Source organism: Anabrus simplex, chromosome 7 (genome assembly GCF_040414725.1).
Source record: "Anabrus simplex isolate iqAnaSimp1 chromosome 7, ASM4041472v1, whole genome shotgun sequence".
NCBI classification, from domain to species: Eukaryota; Metazoa; Arthropoda; class Insecta; order Orthoptera; family Tettigoniidae; genus Anabrus; species Anabrus simplex.
In genome coordinates this window covers 201,695,035-201,718,516 of record NC_090271.1, presented here as the reverse complement: position 1 = coordinate 201,718,516, position 23,482 = coordinate 201,695,035, and the positions used below count along the sequence as shown (strand labels likewise).

At 37.4% G+C, this 23,482-nt stretch overlaps 1 protein-coding gene across 2 annotated transcripts in view; it reads right to left on the bottom strand.

The window, feature by feature from the left end:
• LOC136877040 (solute carrier family 66 member 2) overlaps nt 1–23,482 on the bottom strand; it is an 84,956-nt gene that overhangs the window by 53,523 nt on the left and 7,951 nt on the right. For both annotated transcript variants that reach the window (XM_067150842.2, XM_067150843.2), the window contains exons 2-3: nt 15,423–15,692; nt 7,505–7,641 (exon numbers count right to left, since the gene is read on the bottom strand). In XM_067150842.2, the coding sequence (XP_067006943.2) occupies nt 7,505–7,641; nt 15,423–15,625 (340 nt within the window). In that variant the 5' untranslated portion in view covers nt 15,626–15,692. The remainder of the gene's footprint in view (nt 1–7,504; nt 7,642–15,422; nt 15,693–23,482) is intronic.

The window sequence follows — 23,482 nt, the reverse complement described above, 5'->3', positions numbered from 1 at the left end:
TTAACTTTAAAGAAAGGTCAGATTGGCCCGATGGATTAGAAGGTTTGAATGTTTTAGAGCTTTGTCCGGATTGAAGTACAGGGATGAGGAGGAACAAGTCAGTATGCTATTATAGTGTTTAGGAGAAGAGGGTGAAGTCCTTCAGTTTGAATGAGGCAGATAGTTGAAGATACAACAAGGTCAAGGATGAGTTTATAAAGTTTCTTGTATTTAAGACAAATACTGTGTATCTTAGAGCTAAATTTTTCAAAAGAAGACAGATGGAGAGCTAATCTATAGATTCTTTCATTAATGATCTTTATAGCTTAGCTGACCAATGTCAGTTTGAAAATTTGACAGACAGTTTAATTAGAGATCTGATTGTTGTACGTGTCTTGGATCAGGCTCTTTCAGAGAAACTACAAATGATAGACAATTTTGATCTTAATAAGGCTGTACAATTGGCAAGACAACTTGAAGCAACAACAGCGAGTTATTAGATATAAGGAAAGTTCTCCTGATGTGTTGCTATAAATCTCCCCCCCCCCCGAACTTCAACGTTACGGCAATCCCCATCTAACATTCCTAGGCGGAATACGTGTAATAATCTACATATATACAGTATAAAATAACACGTCCTGACTGACTGATTCATCATCGCCAAGCTGGACATAAAGAAATGAAATTTTGCAGAAACATTTATATTACAGTGCAGGTGCTCATTAAGAAAGGATTTTTGGATATTCCTTCACTTAGGGGGTGAAACAGGGGTTGAAGTTTTAAAATGGGTGTATTTATATCTCAAAACCTTAACAGTTTAAAAACGTGAAAATTGGTATTTGGTATCTCCTTTAAAAATAACAAAACCCGTATTTTTTTGTTTTGGGAAAAATCCTCTTAACTGGGGGTGAGGGGTGAAAAAGGGCTTTTCCGAAACAAAAAAAAAGTGTTACTTCATTTTTTAAAAGAGATTAAAAATACCCATTTAAGTTCTCCAATAAGGGGTTTTATGGGGATACTTATATCTCAAAAACTGATGATGTTACAATCATGAAAATTGGTATTTGGAATCTCCTTTAAAAATAAAGAAACTTTTTTTTTTTTCTGGAAAATCTACTTGAGAGGGGGTAAACAGGAGTGACAAAGGGGGTGAATTTTTAAATGAGTATATCTACAATATATCTCAAAAATGTAACATGTTACAGATGTGAAAATTGGTATTTGGAATCTCCTGTAAATGTATGTTAATTGGGATGGTAGTCTGGGAAAACTTGTAGGAAAGCTCAGAAGATAACTTTTGAAACTTAAGTTTTTTAATGGGGGTTAGTAGCAAAAGGCTAGGTTTCCATAAATAGAAAAAAATCCACTTAACATGTACACCATACAGGAAGATTAATAAGCAGAAATAATTCTAGATATAGATTGGTTCATTCGTATTCTTTTAAAGTAATAATCTCCTGGTAACCTATATTTATAAAGGTGGAAATGACAATAACCTGTGGATAACCACCCTACAATTCCAAGGAAAGAAGCACAGGGAACACTAATTTTGTACAAACAGCATAAACAACATGATTTAACAAGAGGGTGCTAACAGATGAGTTCACATCCATACCGCATTTTCTCGCATAATTAATGCCCTTGCATAATTTAGGCACCCCAATATTTTTTAGTGCAGAGTTGAGAAAAAGAAATGTTCACATATATGACATCATCACGCAGCTCCAGACGCGTTTCGAAATAAAGGTGTCAACTATAGTTCCGTTTCTATGAGTTTCGACTTGACAGTTAACCAGAAGTCAGACATTGGTGCCAAACTGTTATGAGTACAAACAGCTGATTCACGACACATAACAAACAGCTGATTCACGACACATAACACGTACTGAAATGTAAATACTCTAACATAAGTCCAGAATCAATTGTTCTTTGGAGCAACATCCATAACTCACATAAGATTAACAATAACGCATAATATATTTAGGATAAGGCTATAAAGATAGATCAATGCTCGAACAGATAAAACACAAGAAAATGAAATGAAATTTCTATTCACCATCTAGAAGAGCTCACGTTGCTGATACATACAATTTCTCCTAAGGAAGGAAAAAGTCTTACAAAGGGAATACACCACTCATTTCTGAGTGGCAAACAACTTTATGTCCACGCCTCCTGACTCTTTCATCCACCACGTAAACTGTGTACTATGCCTTGTTTTGTTTCACAAGATGCATGAGATTCCCCCCCACCCGCTTCCCCATGTCATCACGAATCGAAATATTGTCCTCATTCAACCGCTCAATTAACTCATTATTCCTAGCCACCATTGTTGGTACTTTGTCAAGAATGACTGAGGGAACTGACAACGACCACGAAAAGAACTGAGCACAATACGACACACAGCTGGTAGAACGTGGTTACAGTAAACAACATATCCACAACACTGGTAACCGGAACTCGAGTCTAATGCGCTCTATCGGAGTGATCGGCTGCCTACGATTGGCTGTTTATTAATTCACTTAGCCTCCGCCAAAAGGCAGCGCTCAAATGTCAAGTCGAAACTCATAAAAACTGAACTATACTCAGGTAGCAGCCTTCCTATTGCAAAACCAGGCATTCTAAATACTGGGCAACATGCTATTATCAGCTGGTAGGAAATACCACTGCACTAGTTCAGTGAGAGAATCAACGCTGAAGTGACTAGTGACGCTCTATTCCAGTCTGGTATAAACATATTTTACGAGTGTTTCCGACACGGGACATGCGTTTTCTGTGATTTCAAAATTGTTTGTTAGTCCACAGTGAGCAAGTATTCGAGTAATACTGCATCATATAAACGCCGAAACATATGGGAATAGGGCAGCAGGCCGCAAGTATTCAGTGTCCAAATCAAAGAGGATAGAATAGTCCGAATGCAACGTGCACATCCGCGGTAACAGAGAGGTGCACATCAAGCGACCAACAAGTCTCGCATAGCATTTCGTGGACCAAACAGCGGCAAGTTCACACAAGTATAGGAGGATCTGCTTAAATATATTATTTTGTTGTAAACGCAATGGTGAATATGCCGTTTATCACAAAATGCTGTATTTTAAACGACGAGAAATAGATGTTGCACATGAAATCAGTGTCTCAGATCTGAAGGTTAGCCAAGGCTGGATGATTAATTTTATGAAGAGAAATGGACTTTCTCTTCGACGAAGAACAACATTATTCCAAAAAAAATGCAGAATGATTTCAACCAAAAAGTAATTGATTTTCATCGCTTGTTGATTGAGAAGTGCAAAGTGAAAGAATATTTGCTCTGCCAAATAGAAACCGCAGGTCAGACGTCAATTGTTTCCATATGGCACAAAATCAAACAATCAATAAGAAAGGGACATCGAGTGTTGTCGTACGCACTAATGGAAGTATAAAACAATGTACTGCAATACTTGCTGTAACAGGTGATTGCTGAAAGCTTCCACCTTACGATGTTCTAAAATGAAAAACAATGCCTAAAGTACAATTTCCACGAGGGATCCATGTTCGTATCCAAGATAAAGGGCGGATGGACACGTCACTCATACAAGATTGGATACCTCACTCGTACAAGATTGGATACGAATGGTTTGGGGAAATCTAGCAGGGTCCCTCCTTTGATGCCGGGCCCTTCTCGTGTATGACAGTTTTATTTTTTGCTGGTATGTCATTATTATGTACTTACATGTATTATATTATGTTTATTTCACTTTAGGTCATATTGTCAGCTCATAACGGGAAAAATATTTTCCAGTGTCAGTACTTCAAACCCACACATCCAACTTACTTGATGTACCCTACTTGACTTTTCAGAAAAATCTTACGCTGGAATTTTACGCCAAATGACAATAACCATAAATGAGTTGCAAGTTGCTTTACGTCGCACTGACACAGATAGGTCTTATGGCGGCAATGCCTGGTGTGAAAATGGGAAACCACGGAAAACCATCTCCAGGGCTGCCAACAGTGTGGTTCGAAACCACTTTCCCGAATACTGGATACTGGCTGCACTTAAGCGACTGCAGCTATCGAACTCAGTACAAATGAGTTGAACCAATTGTGTGTATATTATATTTGATGTATCTTTTAAATGTAAATGAATTTAGATTTTTTAAATATCTGAATTCCTTGAATAATTTACACATTCGAAGTTTTTGCCTGTATTTTTCGTCAAAAAAGTGTGTTAATTATGCAAGACAATATGGTAAGTGGTCTTTGTGGCAGGCAGCATACATTTCAACATGTCTTTCTCTCACCTGGCTGACAAGAACATCATTGTTTAACAGTGAGTATTATTGTACAGGTAAGTTATAGTGTTATAATTAGTGCTTTCAATAGACTGAAAAGTTTTAAGTTACATTAACTGAAAAGAATAGCTTCCTTCTTAAAAATAAAATTCAGTAAGACTGACAGAGCCCAGTACTGCCAAATATACAAGAACATTAGGACAACAGGTCTACTGCAATACCAGTGCAGGAACGAAACTTCGGCCAAGGAGATCAAAAGAAGTACAGAATCCGATGGAGAAAGTGAAAAGACATGGGGACACCTTTCTATAAGAGTGTACGCAGTCATGAAGAAGGGCAGAAGGAAGAATGTGACAACAGAACATTCTGAATGAAAGACGGGGTGGAGAAATGTGGATGAGAGACATTCTAAACCAACAAAAACATTAATTTTCTGTAAATAACCATTGAATAAATAATTGTTATATATATATATATATACCAAAACACCATGACGCAACAGCTTCGAAGCGTCATGACTTACCAAATGACCGCTGCTCAGCTCTGGAGATTACGAGGTGTCATGTGATCGGCATAACAAATCCCCTCGGCTGTTTATTCTTGGCTTTCTAAACCAGGCCCACTATCTTACCATCAGATAGCTCCTCCTCAATTGTAATCACAAAGTGAACCTCAAACCAGCCCTCAGATCCAGGTAAAAATCCCTGACCTGGCCAGGAATCAAATCCAGAGCCTTCGGGTAACTAAGAGGTGCCAACATGGATCTGGATCATAAACACAAACTGAGACATCTATCCAAAAACAGCGGCAGCACAAAGTCCACAGGACAATCAAATTCGACAAGAATGACTTAAGAACAACCAGGAAGTAAGTCAAAGGTTGAACAACACAGATCTCAGTAAATGGGACCAACTGAAGAGTCCAGACAGCAGGTGAACTAACCCTCTCCCCCTGCACTTTCACTGAAATCTATGATGACTACATAAGAGCCCAAAGACAAACAGCATAGTTGAGGTGGAACACCCAGAAGATCAGGGAAAACAGCAAGAAATTCTTGAAAATAAACAAACTCATGGGTAAGATAATCCAAAGAATCAAACGAACCTTCACACACAACCAACTGATCTAGATCAAAGAAAGTTTCACTAAAATAAACACAAGAAATTTGCAGAAGATTCAATCAGAATCTCAGTAAATACACTCCACCAAGCCTTGACTTCAGAGACTCACAGGGAAAGCTGGTTTACAACAACATGGACAACTGCCATCCCCTAGCCGAGTACTATAAGAACTGTAATCAACCCAGTGAAGACTACCAGCAAATGACACCAAACCCAAACTAATTGCCTCCTTTAGCAAAGAAGTTGGTCAAATTATCCAGTACCCAAGAACAACAACGCAACTGGAGAGGGCTCCATTGTGGCTGAACTCTGGAAGTATGCCGGTAACAAGGCAGTGAATACGCTCACTGAGACCATTCAGAACATCTGGAAAATTAAAAGGTTGCCATCCGACCGGATCTAAGCTTTGGTACACCCCAACTAAGCTGGTTGAAAATGATCGATAATAGTATAATTAGAAAAAAGGTATTTTGGAACATAGTTAAGGAGGAACAATGACGGCTGGATAGAGAAAGATGGAAAGGTGTCATAAATATCCCAAGCTGGACGAGGGAAATGGGTGATGATTATGAATAATCATATGGTCTCAGCTACTATGTGCAGGCATTTCAATTTGATGCCATCTGACTGCCTGCTTGCCAATTTCAATGTCTCGTTTTACTCTAAGCCTACTCGATGGCAGAGTAAACCGAATCTATCTTGGGTGTCTACAGCTGAGTTTTAATTAATTTTGTTGGATGAACACAAAATGTGTCACCAGAGATCATCTTTCACATGCTAGCATCATACAATGGGGAGAACTGAATGTACTTTTTTCCACCCTTCAAAAATCAAACTACCTCTGCCAGGTTTGAATCCACAATCTTCAGATCAGAAGGCCGACACTCTATCACTGATCTGCAGAGGAAGCTAGTTTTTAGGAAAAACCACTGAAGAAGAAAGAAGATGACTTGAGTAAATGTAATGAATCAAGAAAACTTGAGGATTTATCCTTTGTCAATAATATGTAAAACTTCACAGTACTGATGACATAAGAACACCGTAATTATGACAGATTACTTTGAGCTCAACAAGTCTGCAATACCTAATACCAAGAAGAAGGTATGATGTTTGCTCATTATTTTATGGATTATAGTACTAATGGTATTCCAAAAATCTCTGATAACCACAAAGCCAAAGTAGGAATTCTTATTACCTCAAGATAATTTCAACAGTGAAAGACAAGATTTAAGAGAAAAAGCACTTTTACTCCCACTGCCATGCGATCAGATGAAATAATAATTTGACTTGTAATGATGGACTTGACATTCTAGTCCCTCTGAAAAGATGGATGGCATCTGCTGTGAAAAAGAAACTGCGTGTTATTATAGTGGATGATAGTGTTGTTTGTAATAGAATCATAGTGTTGTGTGCGATGTATGAGCTGCAGAGAAGTTGGGGACAGCACAATCACCCAGTCAGCAAGTTACGGTAATTAACCATTTAAGATTAAGTCATGAGGTTTGAATTAGGATCTAAAGCCTAATACTGTATTTTAGGTATCAGACCCAAAAGTGTATCTACCATTCATAGTATTCATCACCAGACTGTGAAGTCTATCATTACAAGCCAATTCATGTGTCAAAGTATTTGGCTTGAATTCATATACAGTACAATAACATTTTGGAAATAATCATGGGAAGAGTCATTGGACACCAGAAAACTTAGACCAGACAGGATTCAGTACAAAAGCTCAAGTACTTCTCCTTTTCCTTGCCTCTCAATTAGATACGAGCAAGGGTATGTAACAAACAATGGCACAAACAATCATACAGATTTTTCATATCCTCCAGATTGTATATGACAGGTACTACCCACAAATAACCAAGGCAAAGTGAATTTCATATTATGTTAAAGACTGTAGGAATGATTCACTGATATTTCCATACACTTTTTGGGATTCTTAGACAAATTTCACACAGTTTCTTTAAATGAAAATTCATCTCAATAGCATTGGTACTTTTAAGTCATCAACATTCAGATGCTGTTTATTGCTATTAAGCAAATATAACTGATATCTATAAAGTTTACTGCTCTCTCAGAAAGGAAAACTAATACCGCTATACCAATAAGCACCTAAAATCAATCAAACTATACCTGTAAATATTCGCTCTCGACCACGGATGATCTGGTTCTTGTTTTTTATATTCACGCATAATCGCACCATCATAAACATTGTTACTATCATGACAATACTCTGAACCAGCAGAGGAAGTTCATATCTTCTTCCAAACCTAACAAAAGAAAAGTATATACCGAATTACACAACAATTTAGTAGAGATTTTCAATAGCAAAAAATGTTACAATATTTCCTCAGGCAAAAGTGGTATTAATTCCATTACAGAGCAATATTATTTTTCTCAATACAAAAAAGAAAACAGACAAGGAAAATGTTACAAATTCAACTTCTGGATAGTAGTAGTCGTAGTCGTAGTAGTAGTACATGATTTGTCTCTTTTTATTTTAAAAAATATAGACTTTGACAGGAGGAAAGGAAATTATCTGAATCTATAACCACATATGGTAATGATCTAATTTCTAAGCAATCCATGTAAGCTCCTGTAGAGATCGGGTCAGCTAGGAAGATGTCTGGTTGCGCATGCGCACTTCGGATGATCCAGCGTAGCGCATCCCTTCCTAACAGAACTCCTGCTACAAGGACACTTCAGTGCATAAGTTTACACTCAGCTGTTGCAGGTTGCTTTCTAATTTCTCATTGTCTTGTAACTGTGGTTAGTGGTGTCGTTAGGTCAGACTCGTGCAGCAATTTTGAACATTATAGACTTTATTGAAAGCGAGGCAATGGAAGAAAAGTTTGTGATAGATTGTAAGAAAGTGCAGGAAAGAGTACGGTAGCAGCAGCTGTTGGAGTGTCAGAAAGTTCTGTGGCACGGATTAAGAGCGAAAAACTAAAAGCGACAGAATTATGAAAACCTATGGATAGTCCGTTTGAAACACCAAACAAAAGAAGAATATGCAAAAAGAATGTTACTGGACTGGACGACTGTGGCGAAGGAGTCGTACACTGTATTGTTAACAATTTTATTTGGTTGAAAAATGTTTACCTACAGTTTCCAGAATTCGTGCAAAGTTAGAGAAAGACTTAAAGTTCAAAGGATCCAATACTAGTGTCAAGCGAATCCTTCAATCATTAGGATATCGTTGGGAATAAACTAACATTAAAAAGTGCATCCTAATGGAAAAGCGAAACATACAAAAAATTGTTTATTTGAAAAAAATTGCCCAGTACCAGGTGGAAGATAGGCCTAGAATGTACCGGGACAAGGATGAAACTTATATACATACGTCCCATATATCCAGCAAGGCTGGTCTGATAACTTAATATCCGGTATATCAGCGCCCATGTTAAAAGGAAAAAGACTTATTGTTGTACATGCTGGCGGGGAAATGGGTGTCATCAAGAAATTCCTGCTGATCTGAAAGTCTGGCAGCAAGAGTGGATACTACCACGATGACATGAATGTGACAATGTTTTTAAGTGGGTGAAAGATTTGCTTATTCCTAATCTTCCACCTCACAGTTTTCTCGTGATTGACAACACGTCATATCACAACAAGGAAGTAGATCATGCTCCAACCTCCAGCTCACGGAAAGTGACTATGATCTCCTGGCTAGTGAATAGGAACATTCCACACCGTGAGACAATGTACAAACACGAGCATTATTATTATTAATTAATAATAGCATACAAATGTACATAGAGAACTGTGGGTGTTTAGTCTCTGCTATAATCTAGTAGGGTTCCCTTGCGATTCTTGCACCAGGAGAAGTGATATTTGTCACAGAACTAATCACACAAACTACATAGACAGTCTTTGTTGTGTTCATGGTATTTCGTATTCTTGCATATTCTGTGGTGGAATCCATGTATCGCCAGCCTTGTCAGTGCAGAACGCATGTCGTGGTTTTCTTTTGTCCATACTCTATCTATTATGGCGTCTGTAGAGTAGAAATATGTCAGTGCAGAACGCATGTCGTGGAGTTCTTTTGTCCATCCTCTATCTATCATGGTGTCTGTAGAGTATAAATTTTCTTCTATTTTCATCCACTTGTCTCGTCGGAAGGTCAGTAGTTTCCTTTCTTGACTGGTTGATGGCAGCATTAAGTGACATCTCAAGTCTTCAACGAAGAAGGTTTCTCTTGCAAGTTCATATGCAAGCCTTGAGGATGCGTTTTTTGCTATTCCGAGGGCTCTTTTTAGGAAGCGGGCTTTTACTTTTTCTATTGTCTCTAGATCATTGATAGTTAGGAATTCTCAGATTAGTTCCAAGCCGTACGTGATAATTGGTACTATTTTAGCTTTGAACATAGTCATAGCTGTATTTAGAGAGAGCTTCATTATAGTCTTGAGATCATACATGGCTCTTATTGCAGAAAATCCATCTACGCAGATGACATCGCATTGATCGCCCAACACCAACGCTTCGATGAATCTGAGTTGCTTACATCAGACATAAAGATTCTAGACAGTTACTTTCGTCAGAAAACCTTAGACTAAACCCTCAGAAAACTGCTGTGACTACCTTCCACCTGCAGAATAGAAGTGTTGGGTACAAATCAACCATACCATTCAGAGGAGAGAATCTACAGTATTGTAGCAACCCAAAATACCTGGGAGTCACTCTGGACAGGTCCTTGACCTACAAGAATCACCTCTGCAATGTGTCAGCCAAGATCAAGATTAGGAATAACATCCTTCAAAAGCTGGCGAGTACATCCTGGGGTGCTAATGCTCAAATCCTCAGATCCACTGCTCTTGCACTTTCTTATTCCATTGTTGAATATTGCTGCTCAACAGTGCACACAGTGGACTAGTAGACACCCAGCTGAACCAAGCAATGCGTATCACTACAGGGTGCATCTGACCAAATAACACACACTGGCTTTCAACCCTAAGCCACATACCACCTCCATCCCTAAAAAGATCACAGTCACTGCTTAACTTATGGAAGAAAATAGAAAACAATTCTCACCTCCCTATTCATTCTGACATAGCAGCTTCTCCAGCTAAACGACTGAAATACAGGCACCCTTCTTGGCGTATTGCAATGAATCTACAGGATACCTCCTTTAATGTATCGGATGCCTGGAAAGAACAATGGCAACAGCAATCCTCGTTACCACATCATCACATCATTGAGAACCCCTGCAAGTGCCCACATGGATTTTTCCTTTCCAGGCGGTAGTAGAGGATGCTAAACCGAATTAGGACTGACCAACGTAGATGTGGAGCCACTCTCTTCAAATGGGGATGAAAGACATCACCGCAATGTGACTGCGGAGAAAAGGAGCAGACAGTGGATCACATTGCATTACAGTGTCCTTTGCATGCTTATACAGGCTCTATAGAGGACTTACACTGTATCTCAAGTGAAGCTCTTCTGGCTCTCAACTGATATGGAACTCTAGTTATGAACTTGAGATGGTTGTTGTACATATTGTATATAATATTGTACTCATACACTAAATAAATAAATAGATTGCAGTAGTAGCTCTTTCCCTGATGTGGATCCTGTATGATACTCCTGATGTCTGTAGAGTTAGTCCTAAGTATTTGAATGAATTTACCAGTTCTATTTTTTTATTTTCTATGAATTTTTCATCTTCCTATTTTCTATTGGAGTCCAGTTTATTCATCAGTATGTTCCTGTCCAATATATCGAATACCTTTGTAAAATCTATGAAGACTGTATAGTATTTACCTTTGGGGTTAAATTATGTTCTCCTTAAATCTATCATCCGTAACACTTCTAAATAATTTTTTTTTTGGCTAGGTATGTCTGTAATTTACAGCTGGAAGGGAATTCTGCTAACTGAAAATCTGCAAAGTGTTACATGTCAGTTACAACAAATTTCAGGGCAACTGTACATCGCCACAACACCAAGCGAGAAGGGGAAGTCAGCGTTCTTGCTTCCACTGTTCTGCTTTCTCACTCGCGCACTTACCCTCACCGGCTGTCTTCCTAACTGGCCTGTTGTTAGCACATATCTCTAGCTTTTCTCCAACCTCCTCATCTGAAACTGTTGAGTCTCACATGTTTACATTCTTCAAAATGACGTGAAAAGTGGAATTTTATGATACTGGTTACTTACTATCCTCAACTTCTACCAACATACAAACAGGCCTACAATAAGAAACGTTTTTCAGTGCATATAAAACAGTACTTAGATACTTATCAGATGTCCTCACTGCAACATGTGGATGAGTTAAGTTGACTGTTTGAATGGTGGGCCCTCAACTGATCATCATTATATGTTCATCTTAATATATATACTTTTTTAAATAGTTGGAGCACTTTAATCAGTCATATACATTAAAGTCTAATAGTATTAAATAGAGTCAGCTTTTCAGTTTCTCATTCCGCTCCCAAAACTTCTTCATCCTGTTGGACCTGGCTGCCCTTTGGTTGTCAGTCATGATGTACTTCCTTCGTTCAAATGTTACGAGTTTGAATCACAAGTGTTTATTCCTTAGAATTCTCTTCTCTACCTTCAATTTGGAACATTGATAAATTTAATTCTCATTTATGATCTCTGTGAACTAAGTGTTCTTTGTTTTGTTTTTCCAGGAGTAACTAAATAACTGCTTCATGAGTCAGGTTTCTGGCAGTCTGAAAATATGACCAAAAAGGCAATTCCACTTTTCCGCATTGTATCTATTATTGATTCACTTTCACGATATACCACTTTATTAGGTAATAATCTCCATTGGCCATCAACTTGGTGTTTCTATCTACTTTCTGCAATTTATCGATTGTTAATTTAGTGTTCAACTTGAAGAGTGTTTCACTAGCATAAGTTGCTTCGGGTTTTACAACTGTATTGTAATGTCGAAATTTAGCATTCATGGAGAGAGCCTTTTTTTAATAAGTAGGCCAGGTGATTCGCTGTGCTGTTTTCAGTTTAGAAGTTCTGCTGTCAATCAATGTTTTCTCTTTTGTGTTCCAGATTATAATTTCCCCAAGTTATTTGAACTTATCCACAATCTTAATTTGTTTGCCATTGTCGAGGTGAATGGCTGGTCTTTCAATTCTGAAGGTCGGCATCATTTCAGTCTTTTCAAGTGAGATTTGCAGTGCGATTTTTGCAGCACTTTTCTCGAATTCTTCAATTTCAAATTTAGCTTCTTCCACACTACTTGCTAGTAATGCAAGATCGTCTGCAAATGCTAGGCAATTAAGTTTAGTATTTCTGCTTACCTTGGTGTTTGAATGACATTTCTTTACCCATTCTCACATGACTTTCTCCAGAGCACAGTTAAACAATAATGGCGAAAGTCCATCTCTCTGTCAAAGTCCAGTGTGGATTCCAAATGGCTCAGACAATTCACCTCTAAAGTTGACTTTCGGCTTAGTATTCTTAAGAGTGATGAGTTTTTGGTGTAAACAAAATTCTTTATGGACTTTCAGTAGTGACTCACGATGAATACTGTCATAAGCTTTATGAAATCAACAAAAGTGATGATTAATCTCTTCTTCCGAACTGTATGGTGGTTCCACTTGAGACTGATGATTTGATCGCGACAGCTTCGTACTGGTCAAAATACTCCCTGATATTCTCCCAGTTCCAGGTCAAGTTGTGCCTGAATTCTTGTATATATAATTTTAGATAACAATGTACAAGCAACATCAAGCAGAGATATACCCCGATAATTACTGGGATCTGATCTATCATCCTTTTCGTGCAGTGGCTGGATTATTGTTGTAGTCCATTCCTCAGGCATTTCTTCAGTTTTCCAGATGTCTATGATATTTTAAAGTAAATTTTGAAGAGTTTGTTTATTTTCATTCTTCCACTGTTCTGCTACCAATTGATTCTCTCCTGCTGCTTTGTAGTTCTTGAGAGAATTTATTGCTTTGATCACTTCATCATAAGTTGGCGCTATAATCTTTTCCAGTGGAGTTTTATTTTTTAGGGAAGGATCAAAATGGAATTTTTCTTTTGGATCTTCACAGGTAAGTAATTCTTTAAAATAGTTGGCCATAATTTTAGCATTATCCCTATGATTGAGTGCCATTTCCCCATTTCTATTTTTCATCACAAATGTAGGTGGAGTGTATTTTGATTGATACTGTTGGAATGTTTTGTAATAATCCCTTGTTTTATGTTGACTAAATGCTTCTTCTAAGGTATTTGGTGGGTGTTTTTTATAATTTATTTGGCTGTTCGTCTTCTGGCATTCATGAGTTCTTCGCGGGATTTTTTGGTTTTCCGTTGTTAGTCAGATAACCATGTCTTTCTTGAATTGCACAGTTACATTCTTCATTCCACCAGGCACATTTCTTTCTTCATTTAATGGGAGCAATTTCTTCAAATAAAGTTTCACTTTGTTAATTATCGTCCCCAATTTGCCACCAAATATTATTTAAGTAAAAATAAAAACTCAACATAGAATTAAATTTAAATTTTGTACGTTACATAGCCAAAAGCGTTTCACATATTTGTTTTAAAATATAACATCTCAATGCATACATTAAACACACTTTTGGCCCTTATGACATAAATAACTATGATGGTTTTTATATCATCAGGAGCATCATATGACTTGGGTTATGTCTCTTTTCCTGAATTGAAAAGCACTTTTGAAATTTCATCAAATCCAGACAAGCAATAAAATGTGAGTTAAACTGCAGCAGGAAAATGCTCCAACAAATCAAGCAAGATTAACTCCACAGAATTCAAGGAATTTATTAGAATACAAATGCATACTCATCCAGCATATAACACAGATATTGTATTGTGCCTGATACCTGTTTTTTTTTTCTTTTTTACGTCGCACCGACACAGATAGGTCTTATGGCAACAACGAGATAGGGAAGGGCTAGGAGTGGGAAGTAAGTGACCATAGCCTTAATTAAGGTACAGTCCCAGAATTTGCCTGGTGTGAAAATGGGAAATCACGGAAAACCATCTTCGGGGCTACCGAAAGTGGGGCTCGAACCACTATCTTTCGAAGGCAAGCTCACAGCTGCGCACCCCTAAACGCATAGCCAACTCACTCAATACCTGTGTTTTAGTCCAGTCCATGGCAATTTGATAACTCTGAATATGGACACCTGATTAAATACCTGTTAGGTCTTCAACTCCCTCATCTTCTTCATCAAACAGGAAGTAGGTCAAGTGGCCTGTTACGGTACCATCTATCTCTTAGCTGCGTATCCAATAGAGCAACTTCCTGTAGGCTGGTACCATAAGATTAGCTTTGGGATTCTTTCCCTTCCCATTCTGTTAACATTGTCCTTCAAGTTCTTCCGGTATCTTCCTAAGAATTTTAAAATGGGTTCCATCTTCAGTTCTTCCATTACATCGTTGTTTCTCTTGTGATTCCATGGTCTGCATCCTGCTGTGTATCTCATGAATCTCATTTCAGCAGCAGTGATTCAGGGTTCATCTCTTTTCTTGACTGTCCATGCTTCACTGCCGTACAAGAGAAATGGTCTGACTAGTGTTCTGTAATGTAATCTTATGTTTCTTTGGACTAAGAATGGTTTTGTTACTGAATTTATAGTACCAGTACCCATGGTTTTGTTAAATTTTGCAATGTTGATATTGATATCTGTATTGCTGTCAAATGATATGTAGTAGCGAAGAGAACTAAAGAAGTTAGTTTGTTCTAACGGCTAATTATTTAGCATGTCATTGCTTTTGAAAGTAAGCATTTTTGTTTTCCCAAACTGATATTTTTGTACCAGGTATTCTATTATTTTTCAAATCTAAGGATTAATAGAATCAACAAATTTCAACGCTGACAGAGAAATGGATGAAAATCACTGGAAAAATATATCCTGATTGTGAAGAACTTTTTTTTGTTTAGTTGTTATTCTTACACATAAAGTACCAGGATGAGAAAAAACTTTTCAGCGAGCCTAGTACGCAGAACAATAAAATCATAACAGATATGATTAAGTCATCTTTTTCAAAAAAATAAAGCTATTTACCGTAATTAAATAATTAATTTTGAGAAAATAATCTAAGAAGTTCTTAAAAACTTACCAGAATAAAATACGTAGTGTATTGGCAATAAGAAGAGCCAGACACACAAACAGAGAAAACCCTTCTGCATCTTCTGTTCTCCTAATCTCCTTATACTGAGGAATGTATGGCACTACACCACCAAATATCATGCCACCAGCAGCACCCCATTTCACTATTTTGGAGACAGATATATCCGATATTTCTTCCCAAAAATAGTCCATGGTTTAATAAATATTATCTGGACCTCTTCTTCAGTCGTCAATAGGGTAAACACATGGACACAAAGTTCTGTAAAAATGGTTAAAAGGAAAAAATTACACACCAATCCAACACCAATTAAAAGAAGTAAGGTAGTTCCAAAACACAGGTTGCCAATAAATAAATTTTATTGATCAGCAAACAAATAAAATAATTTACAGACAGATGGAAATATAGTACCCATACTGCTGAGCCATTTAATATAATTCCAGAATGTTGCAAATGGCTGCCGTGATTTAGCACACAGATTAGCGTATTAAACAAACATACTGGCTATCTATGCAAAGATGCTGTACGTTTTCCTTGAGACCTATGAACTTGTTTTATTATTAGGATATTCAGTAACTCAGAAATATTGCTGCTTGCCTTTGGAGCTAGAAAAACAAACTTCGTCATCAGTCCTGTAGCATATATTTGAGGTTTAAATATATTGTCTTATTGCAATATCTGTGGATATGTGTATAGCAGTAATGAACTAATGTTTGCACACAGTACAATGAACAGTTCCTTTCCATGCCTCCATCTGACAAAACATTCCCAACTGATCTCATAAGACCTGGCAACATCATAACAGATCAAGTTAATACTTTGAATTCTTAGCAGAGCAAGGAATAGAATTTGGACCCTCCTAGTCAATATTCTGGATGGAACTTAGTAATTCCTCCCATCCCTGTAGCATACTGAGCAACAAGGTTCTTCCAGCAAGTCCTGTCAGCTGCAAGACCTTCGACTTCCTCCCAGCCAACATCTATTAACTCAAGATCTTCCTGGAATGTTCCGCGTCAGCTATTGCATGGCCATTCTCTTTTCCTACGTCCATCTGGCGGTACCCCACTGGGTATTAGGATTCTTTTTGTCAATTGGCAGAAAATGCCTCGCAAACTCTAGTCTTCTTTCAGAAATGATATTGTGTAAGCTATGAGGACCAACTTCTTTGCAGAACTTCTTCATTAGTAACATGGACACGGTAGCTTATTTTAAAGATCCACCTCAGACATATATGAAAAACATTTGAACCTGTGTGATAATTTGAGTGACATCTTCCACGTTTCACAAGAGTACAATGCTATTGGTAAAAAATAGATGCACAGAGTCTTAGCTTTAAGGATGTGCTAACTGAAGTTTATCCATTATTAGCACAATCATTGGTAGGCTGCAGAGGTTTTTCAAATTTTTGTGTCAATTCAACAATTGCATCGCCAGCATTACAGCTAATACTGTTGAAGCAGGTAAAATGGTCAATGCCATCCAGCACACGTTGTTGCACTGTAATTCTCGGTTTTCTCACCATTTATATGCATGGTTTTTGTTTCGTCTGAATTTATTCGTAGCTCCACATAACTGGCCATCCTACCTAGCTCGGTAGTCATCCCCCATAGATTTACTGTTGCTTCAGCTAGGATAGCAATATTGTTTGCAAAATCTAAGTATGAGAGATGTCTCATTCCTACAACTGCCCATACTATCACCATCCACTGTCTTCTTCACAAACTTTCAAAACAGTACAACAAACTTTTGGGACAGACTGTAATGACACACTGAATGTTTACATTAAATCAATAAAAGTAAATTTCCACCTGTTTGATACTATATAAATTTGCTTTAAGTAAATTAATTACTGGTAAGGACATGTTTCCTTAGGAACATCTTCAGCTACATTACATTGCCTCGGTGAAATTACAGAGAATTTTCTTCTTCTCGGAAACATCTTAAAAAAGTACCTTGTTATGCTTAAAACAATATTAATTTAAAAAAGATAAAATTAAAATATGTGAGGAGGGTTGAGTGGGGCAGTGAAATGGGAAGGGAAGATGGATCTACTTATGTTCTAACCCAATTTAAAACAATTAACTACTCATTTAAATAGATGTTAAAGTTAGTCTACAGCATTTTTGTTCATCTGTGATGTGTATGTTTTTCATAGTTCATCATTTCTAAAAAGTTTCTGAAAAAAGAAATGTTTCATGTCAATGTTCCGTTTTAATTTAAAAACTGTTCTCTTCAGCTGCTCTTCTTTTCCGAGGCAAGTATTTTACAAAATCTTATTTTCTTGTTCCGTATTGAGCTGTCATATAACATTTATTCAAAACCACTCTTGAAGGGGTCCACCTTTTCAATACAATTCATTTTTCTTTACAAGTAGAATCTTTACATTAGCATCGATTCAAATTGTTGGGACATGTTTTGCCCTTATTTAGGGCATCATCAGCCCGTTTCTCGAGTCAAAATCCTTAATTAATTACAACAAGAATTCTGATTATAATAATATTTTTAAAAATTTTAAACATTTTGGATTATGTTATTTGAAATTTTCTTGTTTAACAATACATAAAGGTACCCATTTGACTAGAATAACTACTTGTGTGAAGTAGAATGCATTGAGACAATGTTAATCTTTAAATAAAAGTTCTGGGATACACAAACTGACTATAAATTTAACACTGTTGAATCACTTTAGCTAGTTATTTAAAATCAGTCTTAGTGTCTACTAGCTGATGTACCCGTGCTTCGATACGGAATTCTACATTGTATACAGAAGTCTAGGTTAGGGAATGTAAACGTTGTGAGCATGATTGTATTAAATTGAATAGCACTTAACATTACCCTGGAAACGCGACAGAGAAATCACCAAACGTATTTTCTCATATGAAGACTGCGTTAGGGAATTTTCATTGTAATGGTAGGCCCACTTGTCACAATCAGGTTAGGGAATTGCACTATAATGCCAGACACTCACTCTCCATCTGTCTTTTTACATCCTCAGAAAGACGGTCTTAGTGGTTCTCCCAACTGAAATGTACATAGGTAATCACAATGACGTCAGTAGGAATGGCGCGAGTAAAAGCAATGATTTCACATGAAATACTCGATCAAATGAGAAACCAAACATTTTCTCAATTGTAACGAACAGTACTACGCTGCCGATCTAACAGTCCAAAGTTCCAGAGCTGGAATCACCAAGCCGCAGACAGCTCTGATTCGTGAACACTCTTAGTCTTTCTTCGGAGGGGGGGATCGAATAGTGGAGAATCCCGGGGCAAAACTATGCCCTTTTACTAATCTGTTCCCTGGGAGTATCCAATGAGTCGGAAAGTCTCAATTCACTTCACTGGCAGCAGAAAATCTATCTGACTTGGCGGCAATTTTTTCCTCCAAGCCAGAGGAGAAACCCCCTCTTCACTGCTAATTTTGAATAAAATGAATGTAGAATTTAATAAAAGTGAAGAGGAAGAATCTCTTTTTAAGAAACAGCTCTTTTCAGGGTTTAATTTTGAGTTATTTAGTGAATTGTGGTGCTAATAATTTGGAATATGCCTAAACTGTAATTCTAGACCACTAGACTACTACTACTACTACTACTACTACTACTACTACTATAAGAGACAAAGAACATCACCACAAACAATGGACAATATAATGTTATTGTTAATCAATGTTATGCGCTTTCAATATTGTAGGCCTTCACATTTAGCTTTTTTCCGAGTCTGAAATACCCATCTTAACATGGTCGATATTGTATTCTCTATAAGTTTTGTTATGTAAGTTAGTACTTTTCGATAGGACCAATAACACAGGTATTTAAAAATTAAATTTTAGGTGCCTTTCCCTAAACTACAATTTCATACAGGGCGAACAAAATTGTTTATAACGTAGACTCTCGTTTCTTATTCCCCGACTCTATATACCGACTTTCATCAAATTCTGTTAACCCATTTTCTCGTGGCTCGGCGTTGATATGGACTTGGCAACAAAAAATACAAATTCATGAATATCTGTGTTATCAATGCGGTACGGTAACAATGTATGACATAAATGATCGGAAGTTTAATTCTATATAACTTTAGTTATGTCATATTTATCGGTAAGACCACTAATAATATAAATATTTGAGAATTCAAATTTAGGCCTTCCCCTAAACTACCATTTCACTCAGCTTGAATAAAATGATTTATAGCCTAGATTGTAGTGCCTCAAACTCCGACTTCACATACCGATTTTCATCAAATTCTCTTCAACCATTTTCTCGTGATGCGTGTACATACATACAGACAAACAGACAGACAGACAGACAGACAGACAGACAGACAGACAGACAGACAGACAGAAATTAGGAAAAATTAAAAAGTGCATTTCCTTGTTACTATGGACATGACAGATACAGAAATACCATTCTTTTCAAATTCTGAGCAATGTACAGACAAAACTCTTATTTTATATATATAGATTAATATGATGGTTCTTCCTTGGACACGTATTCTTGTTAATGTTCGAAAACACTTTTATTAAGGTGTTCTAACTGTATGTAATAAATTTCATATTAGAGCAACTTGTGAAAATTTAAATTTCTAAGTCCACCTTTACAATACTGTAATTGTCTTTATTGAAAAGACTACATTAGACTATATTCATGATACACGTTTCGTCCTCTTATGGGACATCTTCAGTCACACATACAAAAATTGAAAATAAGGTGAGGACACATTAAAATAAGTTAATAAAAAAGTCTTTGAAAATAAGGTCTTGTCAATCCTGAATCTTAAAATGGTCCAGCATGAACATGATATGAACCATAAAGTCCAGTTAAAACACAGATTAAAATGTTGTTATATGCATAGAATTGCCTAATTATAAAACAACATGACCGAGCTCGATAGCTGCAGTCGCTTAATTGCGGCCAGTGTCCAGTATTCGGGAGGTAGTGGGTTCGAAACCCACTGTCAGCAGTCCTGAAGATGGTTTTTCGTGGTTTTCCATTTTCACACCAGGCAAATGCTGGGGCTGTACCTTAATTAAGGCCACGGCCTCTTCCTTCCCACTCCTTCCTGTCCCATCGTCGCCATAAGACCTATCTGTGTCGGTGCGACGTAAAGCCACTAGCAAGAAAAACAAAAAAACCAACATGAGTGGCTATGCAAATAAAATTATATGCATACATACATACATTATCATTATAGACTGTTATGCCTTTCAGCGTTCAGTCTGCAAGCCTCTGAGAATTTACTAAACGTCGCCACAATTCTCGATTTGCGACTAGTGTTGTGGCCTCATTTAGTTCTATGGCTCTTATCCTTAAATTGTTAGAAACCGAGTCTAACCATCGTCGTCTTGGTCTCCCTCTACTTCTCTTACCCTCCATAACAGAGTCCATTATTCTCCTAGGTAACCTATCCTCCTCCATTCGCCTCACATGACCCCACCACCGAAGCCGGTTTATGCGTACAGCTTCATTCATCGAGTTCATTCCTAAATTAGCCTTTATCTCTTCATTCCGAGTTCCCTCCTGCCATTGTTCCCACCTGTTTGTACCAGCAATCATTCTTGCTACTTTCATGTCTGTTACTTCTAACTTATGAATAAGATATCCTGAGTCCACCCAGCTTTCGCTCCCGTAAAGCAAAGTTGGTCTGAAAACAGACCGAAGCAAAGATAGTTTCGCCTGGGAGCTGACTTCCTTCTTACAGAATACTGCTGATCGCAACTGCGAGCTCACTGCATTAGCTTTACTACACCTTGATTCAATCTCACTTACTATATTACCATCCTGGAAAAACACACAACCTAAATACTTGAAATTATCGACCTGTTCCAGCTTTGTATCACCAATCTGACATTCAATTCTGTTGAATTTCTTACCTACTGACATCAATTTAGTCTTCGAGAGGCTAATTTTCATACCATACTCATTGCACCTATTTTCAAGTTCCAAGATATTAGACTGCAGGCTTTCGGGACAGTCTGCCATTAAGACCAAGTCGTCAGCATAGGCCAAACTGCTTACTACATTTCCACCTAACTGAATCCCTCCCAGCCATTTTATACCTTTCAGCATATGATCCATGTAAACTACAAACAGCAAAGGTGAAAGATTACAGCCTTGTGCCCCTGTAAGTACCCTGAACCAAGAACTCATTCTACCATCAATTCTCACTGAAGCCCAATTGTCAACATAAATGCCTTTGATTGATTTTAATAATCTACCTTTAATTCCATAGTCCCCCAGTATAGCGAACATCTTTTCCCTCGGTACCCTGTCATATGCTTTCTCTAGATCTACGAAACATAAACACAACTGCCTATTCTTCTCGTAGCATTTTTCAATTACCTGGCGCATACTGAAAATCTGATCCTGACAGCCTCTCTGTGGTCTGAAACCGCACTGGGTTTCATCCAACTTCCTCTCAACGACTGATCGCACCCTCCCTTCCAAGATGCCAGTGAATACTTTGCCTGGTATACTAATCAATGAGATACCTCGATAATTGTTGCAATCCTTCCTGTTCCCTTGCTTATAGATAGGTGCAATTACTGCTTTTGTCCAATCTGAAGGTACCTTACCAACACTCCGCGCTAATTTTACTAGTCTATGAAGCCATTTCATCCCTGTCTTCCCACTATACTTCACCATTTCAGGTCTAATTTCATCTATTCCTGCTGCCTTATGACAATGGAGTTTATTTACTATCCTTTCCACTTCCTCAAGCATAATTTCACCAACATCATTTTCCTCCTCCCCATGAGCTTGGCTGTTTGCAGCACCACCATGATATACTGTACATAAAATAGCTGACCTATTTGATACTGCATTCTCTGTTTAAAAGAGCTATTTCACAACAGTTTTTTTTTTTTTTTTTTTTTTTTTTTTAAACTTTTAAAATCATTCTTTGATTTTAACTGACAAGTTGTTGATCTTGTGTCACCTCTGTAAACGCAGATTTATGCGAGTAAAATGAGTATATAAATATTTTTGTCATGTTGCTTATAAATGTTTTGCTGTTCAAGTAGTGAGCTGCTTGTTGTTGGAGAGAGTCGAACAGGGGGCTTCTCAATGTGTTCATATAAATGACGAATTCAGGAACTTCAATATGAAGACTGGAGTTGAATTGAGTGTCTGTAACCATAAGAAAATTGTTTGTTTTACTATTTAGCGGGCGAGTTGGCCGTGCAGTTAGGGACGCACAGCTGTGAGCTCGCATCCGGGATATATGAAGTTCGAATCCCAATGTCGGCAGCCCTGAGAATAGTTTTCTGTGGTTTCCCATTTTCACACCAAGCAAATGCTGGGGCTGTACCTTAATTAAGGCTACAGCCGCTTCCTTGCCATTTCTAGGCCGTTCATGTCCCATCATCGCCATAAGACCTATCTGTGTCGGTAGGACGCAAAGCAAATAGCACAAAAAAAATTATTATTGGGAATGAATGTTGTTAAATTAAAAGTGAATGGCGTTGGAATCTATCATTTACCCCGTTGTCTCTCTCACGGCTAGCTTGTCTCCGTGACACTACTAGATCGTCTGGCTGTAACTGAGCCTGCACGCCTTGTGTTGTATCTGTGTACTGTAGGGGAAGGGGAAGGGCAAGCAGGCGGTGTATTGGCTGGTCTTGGAGGAGTATTCATTGTGGGTGAGACTTTTTATGAGAAGATTTATTGATGTTTATAAAAGTATTCTCCTTTATTTTCATTACTTTTATTAATTGTGGAATTAAATTGTATAGAGGGTTTTTTGTGTCTATTGTGTCATTCAAATTAAGGTTTTTATTGAAGTATAGGTCTATAAAAATTTTAATATTTTCATATTCATTCATCAATTTTCTTTTTCTCAAGTTTTTCAGTATTGTTAAATCCTGTTCTGTTGTTGTGTAAGTATGCCCTGTTTCCTTCACGTGTACACTCATAGCTGAATGTTTACTATGTTTATTCACGTTGAAATGTTGCAAATATTTTGTTGAAAAACTATGTCCAGTCTGTCCGGTGTACAAGGCGAACAATTAGATCACGTTTGCTTATAAATTCCGGAACCTGAATATTGATCTTTATTCAA